The 23139-nt window shown below is 37.6% G+C and overlaps 1 protein-coding gene across 1 annotated transcript in view; it reads right to left on the bottom strand.

The window, feature by feature from the left end:
- The window catches only part of PKHD1L1 (PKHD1 like 1), a 163462-nt gene that overhangs the window by 35642 nt on the left and 104681 nt on the right, over window positions 1-23139 (bottom strand). The window contains exons 52-63 of the mRNA XM_066379362.1: window positions 22416-22575; window positions 21139-21310; window positions 20323-20411; window positions 19825-19973; window positions 17865-17994; window positions 16053-16171; window positions 13860-13989; window positions 11858-12031; window positions 7149-7252; window positions 5704-5833; window positions 3203-3324; window positions 1249-1339 (exon numbers count right to left, since the gene is read on the bottom strand). Of these exons, the coding sequence (XP_066235459.1) occupies window positions 1249-1339; window positions 3203-3324; window positions 5704-5833; window positions 7149-7252; window positions 11858-12031; window positions 13860-13989; window positions 16053-16171; window positions 17865-17994; window positions 19825-19973; window positions 20323-20411; window positions 21139-21310; window positions 22416-22575 (1570 nt within the window). The remainder of the gene's footprint in view (window positions 1-1248; window positions 1340-3202; window positions 3325-5703; window positions 5834-7148; window positions 7253-11857; window positions 12032-13859; window positions 13990-16052; window positions 16172-17864; window positions 17995-19824; window positions 19974-20322; window positions 20412-21138; window positions 21311-22415; window positions 22576-23139) is intronic.

Raw genomic sequence — 23139 nt, 5'->3', positions numbered from 1 at the left:
CGAGTCGACGTTTCTCTCTTTCTCTCCCTTTCTCCCCTCTCTATCAATGGAAAACTGAAATAATAATAACAATAAGTCACCAGTTGTTCTGTTCCCACACAACTTCTATGGCTGTTTGTTTTTACACTTTGTGTTTATGTAAACACACACACCGCACATTATTTTCTTCACTTATTTCCACAAAACATATCAGACACAAAACAGAAGTATATATACTGTTCTACAATTTTATTTTTTTTTTAAATTTTTAAAAATTTATTCATTTTAGAGAGGGCTGTGGGGGGGGGGGAGAGAGTGAGAAGGAGGGAGATAGAGAGAGAGAGAAGTGGGGAGGAGCAGGAAGCATCAACTCCCATATGTACTTTGATCAGGCAAGCCTGGGGTTTTGTACCGGCAACCTCAGCATTCCAGGTTGATTCTTTAAGCACTGTGCCACCATAGGTCAGGCTGCAATTTTCTTTTTATCACTTTAAGATCTCCATATGAATATACTAATATGTATCTTCTTTATCTGTATCTTCATTTGGCTTTGTATAACTAGCCCACAGTTATTGGACACAGGATAGCTTTCAGTTTTTTGCTAGTACAAGCAGAAAATAACCTTGTTCTGTTATAGAGGCAACTTTTTGTTATATTACTGGCCTAGAAATGCTGAGCCAAAAGTAAATGCCTCTATAACTTTAGTAACTATTTCCAGATTCCCTTCTGTAGGGGTTATATCGTTTTGTTTTTCAACCAGCAATGTGTAAATGTTCCTGTTTCCCTACAGCTTCACCAAGAGGGACGTTATTCAGTTAGCTCTTGATTTCTACTCGTCTGATAGAATGTATCTGCGAACTGTCTGTTCACCCCCTTGGCTTTCATGCCCGAAGGTTTTAATGTATGACCAGTGAGCATTTATTCCTTTATAAAGCAGAAGCTTCAAATAGTGGCATATCCTTATAGGCATGTTTCTCTATGCTTTGTTTTATGAAATTGGGAGGAGGTACTTACTGTTCCAATACCACCCAAATCAGGAATTGAAGTTGTTAGAGGTTTGGGATTCTAAACATGGAAAATAGTTATCCTTAAAAGCCTATCCATTTTTTCTTTAGCCCCAATGGTGACTTGAAATCATTTCCTTTGTTGGTTTCTTTCAGTGCCCAGGAAGAGGAGATATTACATATTAAACTGACAGACAATTACTTATTTCTAACAAATTTGGACAAATTGTTTCCTAATTTAGTGACTCTGTGCCAAACGACTTACTTGAACAAAGCTCCCCATCAATGCGGTACCCCGCCCTTCCAAATCCAGCCACGACGTTATCTTGTAAGACTGTATTCGTCCCTCTATTTATCTAGTACAACGATAAATAAGATGCTTTGGGCCAGGTTCTTGACACAATTATGCAATGAGAGCAAGTATGCAACACACATAGAAAAATTAATTATGACTAAACTTTCAGAAGGAAAAATTTAATTCATTATTCACGCTATTCAAACTTACACTGCAAATGAAGAATTCACATTACCTCAGGGTCTTGGTATAAAACCATCACTAGACTTCTTAGGAAAGTGCACTATACAGATTATCTGTTATTGTTCTTTTGTACCTTAGACCTCTTAGAAAGGTGTGTTAGATTATTTTTTATTTCAATCACAAAATCCACTAGATGTGGTTCAATATTTATAAGCCATATACCAAATTCCAGTATTCTAGCAAGGTTACAAAGATTTTATCACCATTTTTGGTTGTATTCTGTTACCAATTTGATTTATGTAAAACAAGACAACTAAGACCATTACAATGGACCATAAGATTCAGTAGAGGCATTCACTAGTTTAAATAAAACCTGCTATAATAAAAAATTGGATAGCTCAAGTATTAGATGATTACTAAGCAATTTTATTTTCAGTCAAATGAAAGTGGTAGAAAATGAAAAGTACAGAACACAGGTTTAGTTCTGCCTGTAGTGCCAGCAAAAACAGTTAAAACTTCAATTACCTAAAGCATATTAAACACCTTTATTTTAATAGATGACTAAATAGAATCAAATGGAATTTATAAAAGTAAAGTAAGTCCCTTTTATTTCAAAAGTTACAGATAACGTTAAAGATTTGGATTTGATGTTTTATTACTTTCTAACATCTATAAATAGATGAAAAGAAAACATTAGTACCTAATAAATGTATACTAAGTTCCATGCTTTCACCGTTTTGTGTAAGGTGATTCTTAACAATTGCAAAAAAAAACAAAGCCCAATCCTAGCCCATGTTTCTAAGAGTGCTACCTGTAATTCTTTTCTGTTCCTATGGCATAGGTTAAGTAAAATAAAAAGAAGAAGAAACTATATTTCTTCCAAATCTTTTCTCTGTACTTTTTCTGGCTTGTAATCTTACTCTGTACCTAAATAAAGACCTACAGTCACTGCAGAAGCTTCATGTGAAACAAGAAAGGTCCAATAGTATTATCAGCTAAGAGTAAATAACCCTGCTTATAAAATGATAAAAATTAGGCCCTGGCCGGTTGGCTCAGTGGATAGAGCATTGGCCCAACATGCGAATATCCTGGGTTTGATCCCCAGTCAGAACACACAGGAGAAGCGACCATCCGCTTCTATCCCCCTCTCCCTTCTCTCTTCCCCTTCCGCAGCAGTGGCTCAGCTGGTCCGAGTGTCAGCCCCAGGCACTAAGGATAGCTCGCTGATTCAAGCACTGGCCCAAGAGGAGGGTTGCTGGGTAGATGCTGGTCAGAGCACATGTAGGAATCTGTCCAGCTCCACTCCTCTACTTAAAAAATCCCAAAAATTTTAGATAAGAAAAGTGTTGTAGAGATTCTGTTGTCTATTATTGTAATTTTTCCATTTGACAAAATAAACTAAATTTAAAATTTAGTAGTAATTTGTGCAAGGCAAAGAGCTTTGCAAAGAGACCCTGTACTATAACTTGAAACCAGTAATTAACGTTAGACAAACAAGGAAATAAGAGAGCTACTTAAAACAATGGACAGCAACACAAAGGAAAATCCAGTGACTGTTGGAACTCACATTATCTTTAAAGAAAGTTCATTCACTCCTTTAATTAGCTCATTTTATTAGTTCCCTAATCTTTAAGAAAGGAAGAGTTTTCAGTAATATTTTGAGATTTACGATTTCTACAGAAATTATAATCTTCAGTAAGAAAATGATCATTTTGTGTAATTATAAATCTGTTTGCGTTACCTCAATTGCTGCATGCCAGAGAGTTGAGCTGAAATCTTTTCTGTTCTGATAGGTGCCCGGCCAAACGGAAAGTGCAACCAAGTTTCCTCGGACTCTGATGGCATCTCCCCATATTCTTATGCCTGGATAAAAATAAAATCCCCCAAATACATATAAATTTTTAATAAGGACTATGGGAAATGTCTTTCATTTTTTTTCCATGAAATTAGATTTCTAGTTTATGCCTGACAAGTGAACCCCTTAGATTTTAAATTGAGCCTTCTGAACTCTTTGATAGTGACACTTGACCACCTTTATAGACTACCTGAACTAGGATCTTCTAGGTACTTATTAAATTTCTGGGTTCACAGGCTACACCTCAAGTTTTAACAAACACACAAATAAGTTTTATATATACTGATAAGTTTGTATTATGCTTTTTACTGATATTTAAGAAAGGGTAAGCTCCTAAAATCAGATATAATTTTTTATCAAATAATAACCTTGTTGGGCAGATAAAATGTATTATGCTCACTTTGTAAAAGAAAACGCTGCCCACATGGAGGCTGTTGCCCAGGTGATATTAATGTGTGTTGGGGGCAGGCAGGATCGTTGTAGCCTGGGGCTTGGTTTTGGGATTAAGCCTTTCCCACCCTTTTTGATGTGGGGTGGTACAATCCAATCATGCCTAAGAGAAGTGACTTTGTATTAGAGACTTCTCTATTTTGTATATTGGATTAAGAGTTTGGATTTCTACACTATAAAATGGGGATGGAGCAGGAGCTTGCGCTCTTGGTTCCTGAGATGATTAGAGGAGAGAGCAGAGCAGAGAGCAGAAGGAGGCCATGTGGAGGAGGCCAGGAGAAGCAGCCAAGATGGCGGAGTGCTGAGTGAGATGCCAGTTTGTGTAGAGTTTGTATCTGGGATAAGGAAGGAGATGGGGAACTGAGAAGAATAAGGCTGGTGAGCTAGAAACCTTTGATTCTAGGAAACTCGGATAATTCAGTAGCTTTGTGAGCACTGAATGTGATTGGGTTTTGGAGCCCAGTGTAAGTTATTACTTGCCCGCCGGGTGCAAGCTAGAATTAAAGACTATGGCCCACCAGTTTGTGGCTCCGTTGTTTCTTTACCGACTGTCCGAATCCAATGCGAACCTGCATGGGCTGGGCTGCTCTGATGGTGCTCAGGCTGTGGCTCCTGGCTTTACAAATGTAAGGCCAGGAGCTGCCATCGTGGCCATTCACATGCAGGTTCCCATTGGATTCAGGCAGACGATAAAGAAATGGCGGAGTCAGAGGATGGGGGGCCATCCTATTTATTGGTGTCTCACCAAGACAGGCAAACCACAAAAGAAGACAAGGGAAAAGCAGAAAACCAGCTTTTCCCATGAAGGGCAAGGGATCAGAGAAGCCCCTGCAATCGTGATAGCAGGAACTGAGTGAGTCAGCTCCTGGTCTGTCCCACTTTATAGTGTAGAAAACCAAAATCCCTTAATCCAATATACAAACAAGGAAGTCTCCGATACAAAGTCACTTATCCAAGGCATAATTGGATTCCTCATGAGAGTGCACCACCCAGATCATACAATCAGTCAAGGGTGTGGGGAAAAGCTTAGTCCCAAAACCAAACCCCAGGCTACAACGACCTGGCCTGCTTATAGCCTGTCCCCCACACCCAATATAAGTCACAAGCGAGCAAACATATATATCATATTTACAAACTTATTTGACCAACAACAAACCTTTATTTTTTTAATTTAATTTATTTATTATTTATTTTTTACAGAGACAGAGAGTGAGTCAGAGAGAGGGATAGACAGGGACAGACAGACAGAAATGGAGAGAGATGAGAAACATCAATCATTAGTTTTTCATTGCGCGTTGCAACATCTTAGTTGTTCATTGATTGCTTTCACACATGTGGCTTGACCGCGGGCCTTCAGCAGACCGAGGAACCCCTTGCTGGAGCCAGCGACCTTGGGTCCAAGCTGGTGAGCCTCGCTCAAACCAGATGAGCCCGCACTCAAGCTGGCGACCTCGGGGTCTCGAACCTGGGTCGTTCTGCATCCCAGTCTGACGCTCTATCCACTGCGCCACCACCAGGTCAGGCAATAACCTTTATTTTTGAATAAGCTTTTTGATTAATATGTGAGTATTTTAAAAGGCATAGCAATTTAAACTATTGATTGGTATTAGATAACTCAGATAAGATGGTGGTTTGGTAAATAACTCTTTTGGAGTTGTACTGTCCAATGGGGTACCCATAGCCACATGTGAGTACTTAAATGTAAAATAAGTTTGACTAAATTAAGTGGAATTAAATTAAATATCTAGTTCCTCAGCCACACCAGTCACATTTTGAGTGCTCAATGGCCACATGTGCTTTTGTAATGACCATATTAGCTAGATAGCCACCAGTTCTATTCTCAAAGAAAGATCAATTGCACAGCATAACCCTAAAGTTTACACAGGAATGCTGTCTCAGAAGGATACGTTATTTGGAGGAAAATATTATTCTGTTACCTTCCCCCACCGTAAAGTGAATGACGTTATCGTCTATGTCCAGTCCATCTGTCCCAAACACGCCGATCGCTGGGGAAAAGCCGTGGTGGAAAGCACAACCTCGGAGATAAGAGGAGCCATGTTCTGGAATCTAGAAAACATCAGGATTCGGTGAACATGTCAAATATAAAATTAAAATAGATTTTTAAAAAAAGTTTGAAGTAGGTGATCTTCAGGAAACACACCTTGATAAATAAAATACTCAATTTATATTTCAGAAAAAGAAATGATTTCCCAGAAGGTCTGGGAAATTTCCACATATCTTGAATTTATAATTAAATTAAGCAAAAAAGTTATGCTTACTTTAAATTCAGCTAAAAGTTCAAGGACTTTTCTATGCATTTATATTTCTATCATTACCTATATAAAGCTAAGGTACTAAAATTTTATTTTTCAGAATAGTTTACTACATGATAAGCAGAAATATATATATTTTTAATTTTAAAAGTCAATACTCTAGGCAAGGGGTTATGACTCAATGTCTGCTGGAACCAGTCAAGAAGCTGGTTAGGGGTTTCACCTTCAAACCTACAGGATTACTTTTTATTTCTATAAGAAATAAGCTCTCAATTTTTTTAAATTACCTGCCTCAGAATATCTATTTCCCCACTTTTGACAGAGGCATGGATATACAGATAAAAATGTTTTTTCTTTCTTTTTTTTAAATTTTTATTCAGTAGAGCAGGGGAGGCAGAGAGACAGACTCCCGCATGTACCCCAACTGGGATCCACCCGGGCAAGCCCACTAGGGGTCGAAGCTCTGCCCATCTGGGTGCTGCAGCTCTATAGCTCACAGCCAAGCCATTTTAGCACCTGAGGTGGAGGCCATGGAGCCATCCTCAGTGCCCGGGGGCCAACTCACTCCAACTGAGCCATGGCTGCTGGAGGAGAAGAGAGAGATAGAAAGAGAGAGAAGTGAGAGGGGGAGGGGTAGAGAAGCAGATGGGTGTGTCTCCTGTGTGGGAATTGAACCCAGGACATCCATAAGCTGGGCCGACACTCTACCACAGGGCCAACTGGCCAGGGCATTAGATATTTTTCATTTAAAAATATTTAAGCGATACTCACTTTGTTTAATAGAAACTGTTTGAATATATGTTTGGCTATTGCTAAATAAAGCAGAGACGGGAAATGTTATTATCAGTCATCAATCTTTTTACCTTCTCTGCTGTTTTTTCTGTGTTGTTTTCAACTTACCTTAAATAAACGCATGAAATGAGTGGAAGGAAATGCTCCTATAAGTCTCAAAAAGTTAACAGCAAATACATCTAAGACAGTTTTATTACATTAGATTATAGTCTTAGTCGTTCTAAGATATGTCTGTTCAGTAAAGATAAATAAAAATCAAATAGAAATAAAAATAGTTTACTTTGAATATACGCTAAAATTAAAAATAAAGCACGAACCTGTCCGAGGTTAAGAAATGTGACAGCATGGCGCGGGTCAGCGCTGTCCCGGAAGCCGTCCTGACCGCTGTGGTAAAACTCCACATTACTGATTCTTGCACTTCCTGTGGGAAGGAGTCAGTTACATGTCTTTTTTCTTGAAAAATAATAAAACATTTTTGAAAAGCTACAAAGTTGTAATTTTCCCAATTATAGATTTGTTTTCAGCTTACTCATGGAAATCTCATTAGTTTTTTTCTTGGCTCCTTTAATCTAAATGAGGCAGTATTTTGGAACATTTTTTTCACTGCCCTCCCCGCCTTCTCCCCAATGCCTTCTTAGATATTTTTCCTAAAATCTTCCCCTTCCCATGAAAATTTAATAACAGAGATATACTATGTATCGGTTAATATATGGTGGTCCTTTGGAGGGCTACAAATTATTGCAATAACTAAAGGTATTTTCATCCCCCAAGAACCAATTTCACCCCCTTGTTGGTGATATTAGGCCTGTTGAGAATATATGACATGAGGCATGAGATATAGTTCACCTGATATTTCCATTTTGATGTTCTAAAGAGGTTTTAGGGCATTATCTTTGCATAATGTCTTCTAGAATATGTATTGCCAGCTATCTGCTCATCAGTTTGTCATAGGTACCCGCTGAACTGACGAAAGCCAATTTCGTAGATTGGCGGTAACAGCAATAACAGTCCAAGAGAGACTACTCTGGGCCATGTGCTGCACTCACGCTCAACAGGCAATGTGTGGTTTAGTGCTCAGACCACATCTAAGAGTTAGAAAATTTTATTACTCTTATCCCTTATGTAAGAAAACTGATGCACAGAGATTCATGCGGGTTTAAAAAACAAACAAACAGTAGAATATATTCCTCATTTCAAAAACTGATACCTAATACAAGGCAATAGAGAAGTTATTTTGTACTAGAACAGCGGTTCTCAACCTGTGTTTTGGTCGTTCAACCCCTGCCGGGGTCGCGACCCACAGGTTGAGAACCGCTGTACTAGAAGGAAAAAGCCTGTCTCAAAATCCATGAGCCAACGATTAGATGTATGGTGGAGAACATAAGACTAATAAGGTAGAGACAGAGAAGAAATGGTCACTCCAAACCACCTGGGCCTACTGAAGCCATAGATTTGCTTTCTTTACTTACATCACAAAACAATTTATAGGAGCAAGGAAAGGTTGTCATGGGAATAGGGTCCATCATGGGACTTTAAGTGAGAGAGATATGGATTAGTATCCAAGACCAGAGCAATTTCACACCTCTAATAGTCTATTTCTTGATCTTTAAAATAGGGACAGTATTGTAATAACTGTGTATGGTGCCAGGTGGGTACTAGACTTCTCAGGATGATCATTTAGTAAGTTATAGAAATGTCTGTACTATGCTGTACACCTGAAACTAATATAATATTGTCAACTGCAACTGACAAATAATAAAAGAGAAAAGGGAAAAATAATTATACCATAGTATTATGAATATTAAATAAGATAATGTGTGAAATGCTTAGCAGTGCTTGGAATCTTGTATCATGACCCTCATTACCATCACTGTCATCAGCTAAGCTTCTATTGGCAGATTGTGACCAATAGGTAGAAGAGATAGCTGCTTGCTCAGTATAAAGATTTTCTAAAATTAGAGCTGTTGCAAGATGCAATAGCCAGTATTGCTGAAATAGTTCAAGTCCCAAATAGATGATTACTCCTGGTACCCAGGAGGGATAGAAATATCGGCTTCCAAGAAAAAGAACCAAGGTCACCTGGAGGAAGAACTTATTCTCAGTCTCAGAAAAACAAATTACATCATGTGCTTGTCATATCAGAAAGTGAAAAAGCTAAAAACCAAAAACAAACAGAATCAACTAGTCAAAGGAGGACTTAGGCATTAATATGAAAAAGTTCTGAAGGTCAACGAGGGGACATTTTCAGCATCAATAAGATCAACAACCACAATGGATTAGAATATATCAAATATGTTTGAATCCATGGATCTCAAAATGATACTAATAACAAAACAAATAAAAAACTCCTTGTCATCTTTGGAGGATGCTTGGGAACCAACTCATCATTTTGAAAACTAGTTAATGAGGGGAAGAATCAAGCATTTTTGTGTTCTTTCTTTCTTTCTTTCTTTCTTTCTTTCTTTCTTTCTTTCTTTCTTTCTTTCCTCCCTCCCTCCCTCCCTCCCTCCTCCCCTCCCTCCCTCCCTCTCTCCCTTCCTTCCTTCCTTCTTTCTTTTCATTTTTTTACATTCTCTAAATAATTCTCCCTCAAGGTAGCCAAATAGTTGTTTGGAAAAGTTTTATATATATATATATATATATATATGTATTCTAGATTTTGAATGAGGAGGGAATGGTAGAATTAAAATATCACCATTTTAAACTACTGTTATTTAATCCAGGCAATGATCATTAATGGCTGCTAACATCACAACAGGAGACACAGGCATACATTGCATACATTATGTGCTACTAATGGAAAAACACACCACCAATTATGAAGAATTTATACCTAAAAATTGAATCTGCATCTGATCAGTTTTCTATTTCTAAACTACACATGCACAGATTATATGAAGAAGACGGGACCAACTTAAATTCTAGGGATGCAATTGCTAAATCCCAGACTGTTGAAAACACTACAGGACAAATAATCCAGCTCAATAAAATGCAAGAGAAAAATAAATCAGAAAGATTTAAGATTCATAGCTAATTGCAACATGGACCTTATTTAGATCCCGATTTAAATACAGGGACTGCAAAGGAAGGAGGGAAGGAAAGAAAAAGGAGGGGTAAAAAAGGGAGAGGAAGGAAGGAAAGGAAAAGAATAAACTGAAGGAATCTGAACAATCATTTGATGATAAAGAACTATTATTAACATTTTTAAGTCTGACACTTTTTAAAGATGTCTTTAGAGTTACATACTGAAATGTTTTAGATTAAATAATATGTGTCTGCTTCTTTCACAATAGGGAAGATATGGAAACAACCTGAGTGTCCATCAATAGATAAATGGACAAAGAAGATGCAGTATGAGTAAACAAAGGGATATTATTCAGCTACAGGAAAGAAGAAACTCTGTTATTGCCACAACAAGGACAGATCTTGAAGGCATTACAGTGAAATAAGTCAGACAGAGAAATAGCAACATTGTATGGTATCACTTATATGTGGAATCTAGAAAAGCTGAACTTCTAAAAACATAGATATATAATGGTGGTTACCAGGGGCTGAGGGGGTAGAAAAATTGGGGAAATGTTGGTTAAGGATATAAACTTGCAACTAGAAAATAAATAAATCTGGAGATCTAATGTATGGCATAGAGAATATAGACAATAATATTGTATTATAAACTTCAAAATTACTAAGAGTCTAGATCTTATATGTTCTTACCATTAAACAAAATGATAATTGTGTTAGTTAATGCTATGATAATCATATTAAAATATATAATTTATCAAATCAACACACCGTACACCTTAAACTTACACAATTTTAATTACATCTCAATAGAAAAATACATGTGGTTGCCTAACCAGGTGGTGATGCAGTGGATAGAGAATCAACCTGGGATGCTGAGGACCCAAATTTGAAACCCTGATGTTGCCAGCTTGAGAGTGGGGTTGCCAGCTTGAGCATGGGATCATAGACATGACCCCAAGGTTGCTGGCTTGAAACCCAAGGTCACTGGCTTGAGCAAGGGGTCGCTGGCTCAGCTTGAGCAACCCGCTCCCCCATCAAGGTATGTATGAGAAAGCAATCAATAAGCAACTAAGTTGCCACAATGAAGAATTGATGCTCCTTATCTCTCTCCCTTCCTGTATCTCTTTTTCCCCCTAAAAAAAATGTGTGTGGCTACTTTAAAATAATCCAGTGGCTTAAATAGTGTGGGTGGGCATACAGATGAAACAAGATTGGCCAAAGTTTATCATTGTGGAGCTGATGGTAGATACACTGGGATTCATTACACTATTTTTTCTATTTTTAATATTTTTTTGAAAATTTTCTTCAAAAATAACAGGTCTGTTGTGCTTGTTATAAAATGATTTCTGTTTGGGTGAGAAGCTTGGTTAGCTATTATGTGAAGTCATTGTTAATTTGATCATTCTTACTCTATGAAAACAAAATAAGAATAATATTAGGGATTTGATTTAGGAGGGTAGCATCTACGCTACATCATCCCACTCAAAGCTTTATTGTTCCATGTGTTAAAAACAAGACAGCAGTCCCCAAGTGGAGTCACTTACGCTACGCCACACATCACCAAACTGAAACTGAACTTAACTACAGTTTTGGCTTTTCCAAAAATGGATTCAACCAGCCAATTAATCGGGAAGGGCCTGCACAGCATCGGGGCAGCATCGGGGGTCATCTCCAGACAAACCCCTGCCATTCCCGACAGGGAAAGTGACCCTGCACTAACCGGTCACTTTTTTTTGCCTAGTATAACTTCCTCCTATTCCTTTCTGCCTGTAAAAGCTTTCATTTTTGTATGGTTCTTCCAAGCTCCTTTTTACCTGCTAGATCGAATGCTGCCTGCTGTATGAATCACTGGATAAAGCCAGTAAGATCTCTACAATTTTACTCAGTCATATTTTGTTTCTTAACACATGAGAGCCTATAAAGTGAAAATGAAAGAACTGACTAAACACAGAAAAGACTGCCTAATAGCTCATTTAGAAAAAGAACTTGACTTTGTACCAACCTTTAAATGTCATCATGTTTTCAGTGAACGAGCTGACCAGGACACGTGCACCAAAAGACTCTTTGAACCAGCCTGGGTAGTCTTCACCAAGTATTTTGATGTTCCTACTCAGTATCCCAACATCAGCGGCTAACGTGTAGCTCTGACCTGTTTCAGGGACCTGGTATCTTCCAGCTGCAACAAAAGAACAGCTGGATTATTACCAAGAGTGAGAAATACCTGTCTTTATTAGTTTTTCCACAGTTCACAGGTTACATAACTCTCTAATAGGCCAAAAGTCAACACAAATGCATGAATTGATTATTTTATACTTTAATATACCTAGATGGCAGACTGAAATGTCAGCTCTTTATTTATAAAGTGAAATATAATCAAAAGAATTTCTTCTCTTAACACTAAAAAAGATTACAATCAGCAATTATAAAAATTATTGCTTTATAGAAAGTTTACAATCATTTTATACATCAAAATGCAACAGTAAGGCAAGGTGAAAGGTTCTTGCAACTTTGCTAGACGAGGGAATGAGGTAGAGAAATAAAAGAATTGCCTAAGGCTGTGTGGAGAATCAGCAGTACACAGATACTGCCTCTCCTGACCTGAATCTTGTTTCGTTCCACTTTCCCTGTGGCATATTTTGTATCGACCACAGTTCCTTATAAATATTAGTAGCATAGCAAACATAGTGTGTATCCTTACATATCTTAGTGATCTGTAAAATATAGCCTAAATTACATTCTACAAGTCTAGAAACCTTATTTGAAAATTTAGGACAAACAGGTACATTTCAAACAGAAATATTGGGTAGTTTAAAGGAAAGACTATAATGTCAGACTTCAAAAACTTTTGCTTTTGATTAAAATACTCTTCTATGAAATCTTTCCTTTTGATTTAAAGAAAAAATGTGATGTAGAATGTAAATATGCTTCTATCAAAATACTGCTTTAAACAGTTCTTTGCAGCTTGTTTTTCATGCAGGTTGCATAGCTACAAGTGTCTCAGGCCGCCTCACAGCGGGGTTCTCCTGAGTGCAAGAAATATGAAAGCGAATCTTCGAACATTCCACTCCTGCCTGCTTCCGCGTCCTGGGGTTCAGACGAAGGTTGCATGTCAAATGGGGAAAGGCTGGGGTGGGGAGGGCCCTGATCCTACAGTCTGAAATTTGGTTTTCAGTTGATCCTGATGAATTAATTCCCTCTTTCCTGGAATATTATGGTTTTACCATTTGGCTGTAGTTTGCTTAAATAACTGAGAAATGTGTCCATGAAACCCCAATCAGGACAAAGATGCCCTTGGATCAAGGGTTTTCAAATTTTAGTGTGCATAAGGATCATTAGAAGCCTGCTTAAAACAGAAAGTGCCACCTTCCCCCATAGAATGTAATGCTGAATATTCGCTGAATAAATAAAGGCCTACAGCAGGGTTTCTTGTAGCCAACATATAAATAGTAGCATGCTTGGGGTACCAGTGCCAGTCTCAGTGAAATGCTCTTTTTTTTTTTTTTTTTGTATTTTTCCAAACTTAGAAGTGAGGAGGCAGAGAGAGAGACAGACTCCTGCATGTGCCCGACTGGGATCCACCCAGCATACCCATTAGGGGGCGATGCTCTGCCCATCTGGGGCATTGTTCCATTGCAGCCGGAGCCATTCTAGCACCTGAGGCAGAGGCCATGGAGCCATCCTCAGAAACCCGGCCAACTTTGCTCCAGTAAAGCCTTGGCTGCGGGAGGAGAAGAGAGAGATAGAGAGGAAGGAGAGGGGGAGGGGAGGAGAAGCAGATGGGCGCTTCTCCTCTGTGCCCTGGCCGGGAATCAAACCTGGGACTTACACATGCCAGGCCAGCGATGATTTACCACTGAGCCAACCAGCCAAGGCTTGAAATGCTCTTTTAAAATATTTGTGAGATATTTCATCAAGTAATTGTACTCACAGAGGAGAGCACTAAAATGGGAATATTTCAAGGTATTTTAATTACATATCTATTTGGATAAAGAACAACCACTTACCAAGGTGAGTGTAGGAAAGGGTATCATTGAGAATGAGAATTTTATGATCATGCAGGATTTTAACGATGCTTCTAGTTTCTGTCTGGTGGACATCATAGCTTGTGGTTGTTATCACAACCTCTTCTCCCTCCTTAGAAAAATTCAAGTGCCAAATTCAAGAACAATTTAAAAAATAGCTTTATATTTTTTAATAACTATTTAATAATTCTTATTTAACTTATATCTGATTAGCATCATAGCACTATCAGAGAGAAAAAAACATACAAGTAGTTCTCTAAAATAAATATACTATTTTTTATATTAAGCATTCTTAATTTAATTCAGTTACTTAATAGAAACATAGGCTATTCATTTTTAATAAAAATTAAATAGATCAAAGGAAATATATTCATAATTTTATTAAAAACTTATCAGAACATTATTAAGACTTAAAAAATTCCCCTGTTTTTTTAAAAAACATAATTAACTATCACTTGATAATCCTAACAGGTAGTAAAGGAAGAGAAAACTTCAAGAGGGAGACCAAGTCTAGAATCTGTATATTGTATATGACAAGCTCCTTCCTGTAACCCAGCTCAAATGTACCTGTCGGGGAGGAAAAATGTTCTTTCCTCTACCCTTCTAAGTTCTTAGTTGGGACCCCAATAACAAAAGACAGATTAACAAGAGAAAAATAATATAAATTTATTTTATGTAAGTTTTATGCGACACAGAAGCCTTCGTAAGGAAATGAAGACCCGAAGACGCTGTTAACCTGAGTGTTTCTCTGCTAGCTTTGATGAAGAGTGGAATAGAGGGCAAATGTGGCCGGGCACAAGTTCAGGGTAATAAACTGGGAGAACTGGCCAGGTCTGCCATTCAGATTTCTCTCTGTGTCACTTTGTCTGCAGGGATGAGGGTGGTCTTGTCCTCTGGGGATAGGAGGGGCACCTCACACATGAAGTTTTTATGACCCTCTTTGGGGCAAAGTACAAGTCCTTCCAGCACAATAGGCTGTTGCTCGAATTCCTTCATCTTAAAATAGTCAAGGGAGCATGTCCTGAATTTAATATTTGGGGTAGCATGTCCTTGAGAGATGCATTCTCTGACCACTCCCGTTCAATGTTGTCTTCCACCCTCTACCACAGCAGTCTGTTTCTCTCAAACTACCTGTTTCATTTCCTTCATCATGCGCATTATCTGAAATGAGCACATATCTCTTTGTTCGTTCAGTGTCTCTTTCTCCTACCCCAATGTAATTTCTACCATAGTTAGACCAATTCCTTCACAATGGAATCCTCTGTCTAGAAAATGTCTGACACTTGGTTCAATATTCACTGGATAACTAAAGTACAGAAAATATTAATTGGATAAAGAATAAAAATATTTATTAGAGAAATAATAAGGATATTAAAATAATTTAAATACCTTCCAAAAGCTAATCACACCTCAACTATCACAAATAAAAACCAACTGTACATAGATTATACCTCCCAATAAATCTCCCTTCTATTAACCAATTTTAAACTACATTATGAGAACCAATCCCTTTGATGATTTGTTTTGATATTTTCAGGCTAAGCCTCCCTTTGTTTTGTGACTCATACACTCATCCTCAGTAGAAGGGAACTGGCTGAGACCTGAGGGCTTAGAAAAGGCATCCATCCATTTTCCTGAACCTTCAGCCTGAAACAAACCTGTGACTCCAGGGCCCATGCACACCTGTGAGGACAGTAGTGAGAGGGATTGCTACACTCAGGCTACCCAAATCTCTCCTTCAACACAAGTATATCTGAATATCACTGGGCATCAGGATTTGTTTCTTCCAAATGCTTAACATGTAAAAACCACAAATTAGAAGTTGATAGCCAAGATAACAATAAAAAGTATTTAAAACAATTTCTTTTTTTCCTGTTTTATAAGAATTCATAATAAACAAATATTTTGACCCTAAAACTTTCATAGTCCTCTTTCATAACTAATATATGATAACTAATATATATACATGTATTCTTTATATATCCTGAAAGACCTCTGAGACCACATTTTTAGATGCCTGCTATCAGGTCAGCTTTTTGAGTGCAAGCTAGTTGCAAAATATACATTTCTCACTGGGTTAATCATAGGAGAAATAAATGTCTATGAGAATAATCAGAATGCTTTTAAGCTGACCCATAGTGTGTATTCACTTTGCACCAGATAGTATTCCTCTACCTGCCAATCCACGGCATTCACCAGAGACAGGACTTTGGAACCTGCCTCTGCAGTTTCCAAGAGTTTAGTTTTATATATTGAACGTGGAATTCCATGAAGATCCAGCTCACCAAACACTCCTGCAGGAGAAAAACACACTCCTGTTCATTCACAACACAGTATTGTGTTAGGTGCTGATATAAAATGAAACAGCTCATTGATATGTTTTAATAGTCGACTGAACAATTTTGAATGACTGAATGAAATCAATTGGGGGTATCTGCTCAGGGCTTTGATGCTTTGGCTCACTTCTAAGAATCTGGCCCATGGACATTGAAGACCAGTGTGTAAGGAAATATAACTGCAGATACTTGTTTTAACAATATTTGAAAATATTAGAAAACTAGAATTAATTAAATTATATTTTAATAGAATAATGGGATAAATTATACTAACAACATGATGTAATATGTATAAAAAGGGAGTGGCGAGTGGCGCAGTGGATAGAGCATCAGACTGGGACATGGAGGACCCAGGTTCAAAATCCCAAGGTCACCAGCTTGAGCATGGGCTCATCTGGTTTGAGCAAGCCTCACCAGCTTGAGCCCAAGGTCGCTGGCTTAAGGGGTCACTCGGTCTGCTGTAGCCCCCCAGTCAAGGCACATATGAGAAAGCAATCAATGAACAACTAAGGGGCTGCAACAAAGAATTGATGCTTCTCAGTCTCTCTCTCCCTTCCTGTCTGTCTGTCCCTATCTGTCCTTCTCTCTGCCTCTCTCTGTCTCTGTCACACACACAAAAAAGAAGAGTGTTATCTGTAAGTATTGATCTGGAAAGATATTCATATTACTGAGAAAAGAAAACTATATAGTAATTATTTAGTTTGACCATGTTTTTGTAAAAGGCACAATACTACCACCACAAATTATAATACATATAATGTAAATATAGGCACAGATTAAAAAAAACATGAAAAGACATGTAAAAATTGCTAATGAATGTTAGCTAGTTTTCTTAAGAGAGTAGAATTGAAAAGATGTATATTTTTGCTTAATATTTTTCTTAATATTGTTCTGTGTTGTTTAAAATGTTTTTGAAATAAAAAATAAACACATAAAGAGCAAGAACAAAAAAATTTTTAAGACTAAATTTGTCTTCCTTAGGACATTTTTTAAGATTTGAATTTGTCTCAGGAGAGCTAACTCAACCTCAAACAAATTTTTATCCCCTTAGTTACTGACTATCACTGTTTTACAAATTGTACAGTGAAGCAATTACAGCGCATGACTGTATGTGCCTTTTCAATAAAGACATAGTGCTATCAATAAAAGCTGTTATTCTCTGGGACCAAATCAAACCTCCTCAGGTTCTTTGCCTTCCAGACTCAAAGAGGAACAGACACAGGCACACAGAGGCAACGAGGAAGTTAAAACTCTGGGTCAGTTGCCTCTGGTGTCAGTTACCCATAGATTATTAATACTGTAAATAAAATAATGTGTAAGAAAGCTACCATTTTGTACAAAGACACTAAAATATGAAAAGGATTATTTCTTACATAAAAGAAAAATTACAAAGAAAATTAAATTGGAGAAGTAATATGCACATGGAGAGATTTGTTCATGTTAGTTTGGACATCTACATCTATTTTAATGTGACATGACTTCATTTCTGAAAATCTCTCCCACTTTTATAACCCTTTACTATAAATAAGTATCTGTAAAAGCTTCTGATACCATAACACCATGAACTGATAATACACTTTAGTACTATATGTATTACAGTACATTCTTAAAACTGATATGCATGATACTTTTAGTATCTGGAAACACATACCTAAGACCTTTGACCCCTGGTTTGGTCCTCCTGGAAAAGCCCACTCTGGAGTCGAATGATTTCCTCTAAGAACAATCTGTAATTCTCCTTTAAAAGGGTTATCTTCCCAGCCACCAATTAGTCTGCCTCCCTGCAGTGCAGCAGAAAATTGTTGATACTTAGAATTTGAGCAAAAAAATTTCCCTCATAAAAAATAAATTCGTAATACTGGCAACCTTCTCTAGTGAAAATGAATATATTCTGTTACACAGTGACCATAATTGGGCCCATTCACTATGGGATAGGCAATTGAAATAATTCTTCCATGGTCAAATTCAATATCTACTTACTGTCAGAACTGGATCCCAAACTGAGACCTTTTAAGACCTAAACTAGTGCTGTTTGAAGAGATCACATTAGATTTTAAAATAACGTGGCATATATAAAATATACTACTTTAGTTAAGTCCAAGCCATGCCATTTAAGAGCCATTATTGATAATAATAGCTTTTATTAAATGCTTGCTGTTTCTATGTCAATCACAGTTTGTAATGCTTTACATATATTGGATCACTTAACCTTTACACTAAATCAATGAATAGGTATTAGTCACATTTTAAAGGTAAGAAAACTAAAGCTAAAAGTAGTCAAATAACTTACCTAAGGTGACCCAGCTATTCAACAGTGAGGTAAGAATTCAATCGCAGCTTTAATTTACCTCAAAGCTCACACATGTAATAAAAATACCATATATCTTTAAAACATTAAAAGCTTAGTTTTATCAAAGAAAAGCAACTGCACATTTTTTTAAAATTTTTTATTTATTCATTTTAGAGAGGAGAGACAGAGAGAGAGAGAAGGGGGAGGAGCTGGAAGCATCAACTCTCATATGTGCCTTGACCAGGCAAGCCCAGGGTTTCAAACCAGCGACCTCAGCATTTCCAGGTTGACGCTTTATCCACTGCGCCACCACAGGTCAGGCACATTTTTATTTTTTTAATGCTGCTCAAAAGGTTTATGGTTAGGCCATTTTTTTTTGTATTTTTCTGAAGCTAGAAACCGGGAGAGACAGTCAGACAGACTCCCGCATGCACCCGACCGGGATCCACCTGGCACGCCCACCAGGGGTGACGCTCTGCCCACCAGGGGGCGACGCTCTGCCCCTCCGGGGCGTCGCTCTGCCGCGACCAGAGCCACTCTAGCGCCTGGGGCAGAGGCCAAGGAGCCATCCCCAGCGCCCAGGCCATCTTTGCTCCAATGGAGCTTCAGCTGCGGGAGGGGAAGAGAGACAGAGAGGAAGGAGAGGGGGAGGGGTGGAGAAGCAGATGGGCGCTTCTCCTGTGTGCCCTGGCCGGGAATCAAACCCGGGATCCCTGCACGCCAGGCCGACGCTCTACCACTGAGCCAACCAGCCAGGGCCTAGGCCATTCTTTTTAAAGAACCATAATAAAAGACTGATAGAACAATTAAACTGATTACACTGTTAAATGATCTCAGATTGAGGTTTCTGAGACAATGAAGTGATAGTTCTAAGCTATTTTTATTAATCTGCTTCTGTGTTCATACTTCCATCTACATTCATTCATTTTATGAAATACTTTTCATTTTCATTTTTTAAAAAAGGATTAAAATCTTTTACTTTTTCTCCCCCAGAACTCCTGGGGATTTACTGTTGGTTGAATCAAATTGTGAGTTTAGCTGTACTTTATAACAACACAACTATCCTATGGAGGACTGAAACTGGGCAAATCTTAAAAAGAGGTAGCATGATAGTCACTCCTCAGGAATGTTCAGTCCACAATACAAAGGAAAGGAGAGCAGGAGAGCAGAAACGTATTAAACTTACACTGCATCGCGTTTCATGGACTTGAGACAGTTGTGTTCTTTATTCACACCAACTGAGTATGCTTTCTTATGATGTTGCATTAAACCACCAACATTTTAGAATTTGGTTAATAAATTACAAGACCCGTACTATTACCTGCAGTGATATGTAGGTAGCATTCAAAACAACCTTTCTGTAAGAAGACTCTGCGGCTGCCACATGGTATTTATCTTCCAGTTCAAGCACCCCCCAAATAATCAGCCTTTCCAGTGGTGGAATATCTGTGTCTGCAACAACCCATGTTCCTATAAAACAATACTTTAATATAAGAAATATAATCCATAGATTATAGCCTGTACATAAAACATTGGCAACCTTATTGGTGAGTCTTAATTTTGAAGTGTGCAACCCTTTTTCCATACAATGACTGATCCTTGTCTTTCCCAGAAAAATCTATATTCTTAATATTCAGGTTTAAGTTCACATAAAACCCAGATGGCTAAGACTGATATCCAGGATATGATAATATATAGAATCCATCTCCACATTTGCTATTTCCTACAGTATACTTCATAAAGGTAGAATACTAACTATTGTATGGCATCTATCCTAATGTTGTATAAACACAGGCATTATACTTCTTTATGTGTTTACCTTCAGGAATAACCACATTTGCTCCTGGGTGAGGTATGGTATAATTATTTTCCCGAGATGACTGCCAAAAAGAATCATTTGACCATAAGCTGAAAACAAAAGGAAAATAATTCCATGAATCACTATATAGTTAATGACCTTATTTTTAGGGTGTAACACTATACTAGATGATTTGAGGATGACAGAATGCAAATGAAATGGTTTATAATTTCACTAAGTAGACAAGCTAATATGTGAAATTAGGAACATACTCAACACACACAACTACCTATATAGATTTTTCTCCGTTGAAAGCAACTTCCTTTCCACCCACAGTCTGAATCACATTTTTTCCCACTAACTCCTTACTTCCTGTTGTCAGGAAGTTCCATGATCTCACTGTACAGATGACGTGTTATAGAGCTGTGCACCTGAAACCTGTGTAATTTTGTCACCAGTGTCTCCCCAGTAAAGTCAATAAAAATAAAAATTTAAAAATGAAAAAATGAAATTGACTTAGAGTTTAAAAAAGGAAGTTCTGTGATCTCAGGTAGTTCACCTAAGGTCACTGGACTTTACCTATATAATAAGGGAATTGGTCTAATCATTCAGATCTAACATTCTGCCACTCTAAGATTACCAGTAACAAGCATAATTTTTGTGAGATTTTTCCCATTATCATCATGGTGGTTACAAGGCTCAAGTGAAGTAATGTGGAAGGGCTTTGTGATCTACGAAGCACTGGGCAGGTGGGGGACATTTTTCTCCCCCAGGAGTGATGTATGAAAAGGATTATCAGTGCTATTGAAGGTAGGAACAAACAAAAGGCCTACATACTTATATGTGGCGGGTCGCTTCCTGGGAATTGGATTTCTGGACGGGGGGTGCACGGGAAAGCAGTCTTGGAGAATGCAGCAGTAGGCTTGGAAATTAATAATAACATCTTTCACATCAGGATCCAGCGTCCCAGAAACCGGCTGGCTTTGAGGAAGGTCATTTCTCCCTGAAACTAAAAGGGGAGTAAAGCAATTTAAAAATAACATGATGACCAAGGGACTTAAATATAAGCAAAATCATGGACAATTTGAATATATTCTTTAGATAGTAACATGGTATAATTCAAATGCATGGAATAGATATGGAGAAATTCTGACAAAATGCATGTCTCATTGAGAAACACATGGTTAAAATATCTTGAAAATATATTTCATAATTTAAAATTTTATTTAAAAATATTTTCCTTTTCTAAGAATAATTAAATAATAAAAATTAAAACAAAATATATGACAGCTTTCATTGTATTCATTTCCTCTAATTCTGTGATACAAATTTGAGGACCATGTTTAAATTAAAAGTGTTTGTGTATCACCTGACCAGGCGGTGGCACAGTGGATAGAGCGTTGGACTGGGATGCTGAGGACCCAGGTTCAAGACCCTGAAGTCGCCAGCTTGGAGTGGGCTCATCTGGTTTGAACAAAGCTCACCAGCTTGGACCCAAGGTCGCTGGCTTGAGCAAGGGGTTACTCGGTCTGCTGAAGGCACACGGTCAAGGCACATATGAGAAAGCAATCAATGAACAACTAAGGCAGCAGTTCTCAACCTGTGGGTCGCCTAAAGCCATTGGAAAATACATAACGCATATCAGGTATTTACATTCTGAATCATAACTGTAGCAAAATTACAGTTATGAAGTAGCCACCAAAATTATTTTTTGGTTTGGGGTCACCACAACATGAGGAACTGTATTGCGGGGTCACGACATTAGAAAGGTTGAGAACCACTGAACTAAGGTGTCGCAATGAAAAACTAATGATTGATGCTTCTCAGCTCTCTCCGTTCCTGTCTGTCTGTCCCTATCTATCCCTCTCTCTGACTCTCTCTGTCTCTGTTAAAAAAAAAAAGTTTGTATATCTCCAAACATAAAATGTAAGTTTTTAATTCAACTCAAGGCTTTTTCCAGCATAAATTTCGTCTTCAGTCCTTTCATTCAACAAACATTTCCTGAATCCTGCTATATACAGGGCACTGTATAACATTTGCCAATTAAGCAATTGTTGTCCCCCTTTAGACAAAGCAATAGATAAAATAACTGCTTCTGCCAAATGACTACATACCCAAGTAATACAAAGTACTAGTGTTGGCTTCAAGGTGCCAGTCTCCATTCCTACTTGTATTCCAACTCAAGGGATTTGAAGAGCCATTTCTCATATCAATAACATTAAACATGTCAGGATTTTGAGTGAAGTTATGAGATATGATGACATAGTCTTCTTCCTATAGACGTTTACAAAAAGAGACTTGTTTTAAATGTTAATACCCTGCATAATAGGCATTAATTGTGATGACAGAATTAGTCTATATATTAACACAAGTTTTGGTTTCAGTTTCTTCCATTTTTATATTTTGTTTATTAATATTTTATATGTCTACAGCAATAATGCTAACTCTGTCACTAAGGCAATAAATGTCTATTTCTCTTTCTCTCTTTCTCTATATATATCTTAACACACACGTGTATTTTGGAAAATATTTTATTTCTATAATGTTTGAAAACATTAAAAACAATGCAATAATGCTAGGGTTCTTTTTTTTATTGGCTGCACATATGCAGTATAAATATAAGAATATAAATGGAGGAGATGAAGATATCAATTCGGGATACTGGCTTCCATTAGACGTGGAGAGGTAGAGATGAGATCAGGGTAAGTCTACAGGGAACTTCTGCATCATCTAAAAGGTCTATTTCTTTTTAAAAGTCAAAGTAAATATTCATGGAATGTTAGATTCAGATAGAGCTGGGTGACAGGCACAATAAGACTTGGCTATTTTCTATAATTT

Source organism: Saccopteryx leptura, chromosome 3, assembly GCF_036850995.1.
Source record: "Saccopteryx leptura isolate mSacLep1 chromosome 3, mSacLep1_pri_phased_curated, whole genome shotgun sequence".
NCBI lineage: Eukaryota > Metazoa > Chordata > Mammalia > Chiroptera > Emballonuridae > Saccopteryx > Saccopteryx leptura.
The sequence above is the reverse complement of the archived record's forward strand: the minus strand, read 5'-3'. Positions and strand labels throughout refer to the sequence as shown.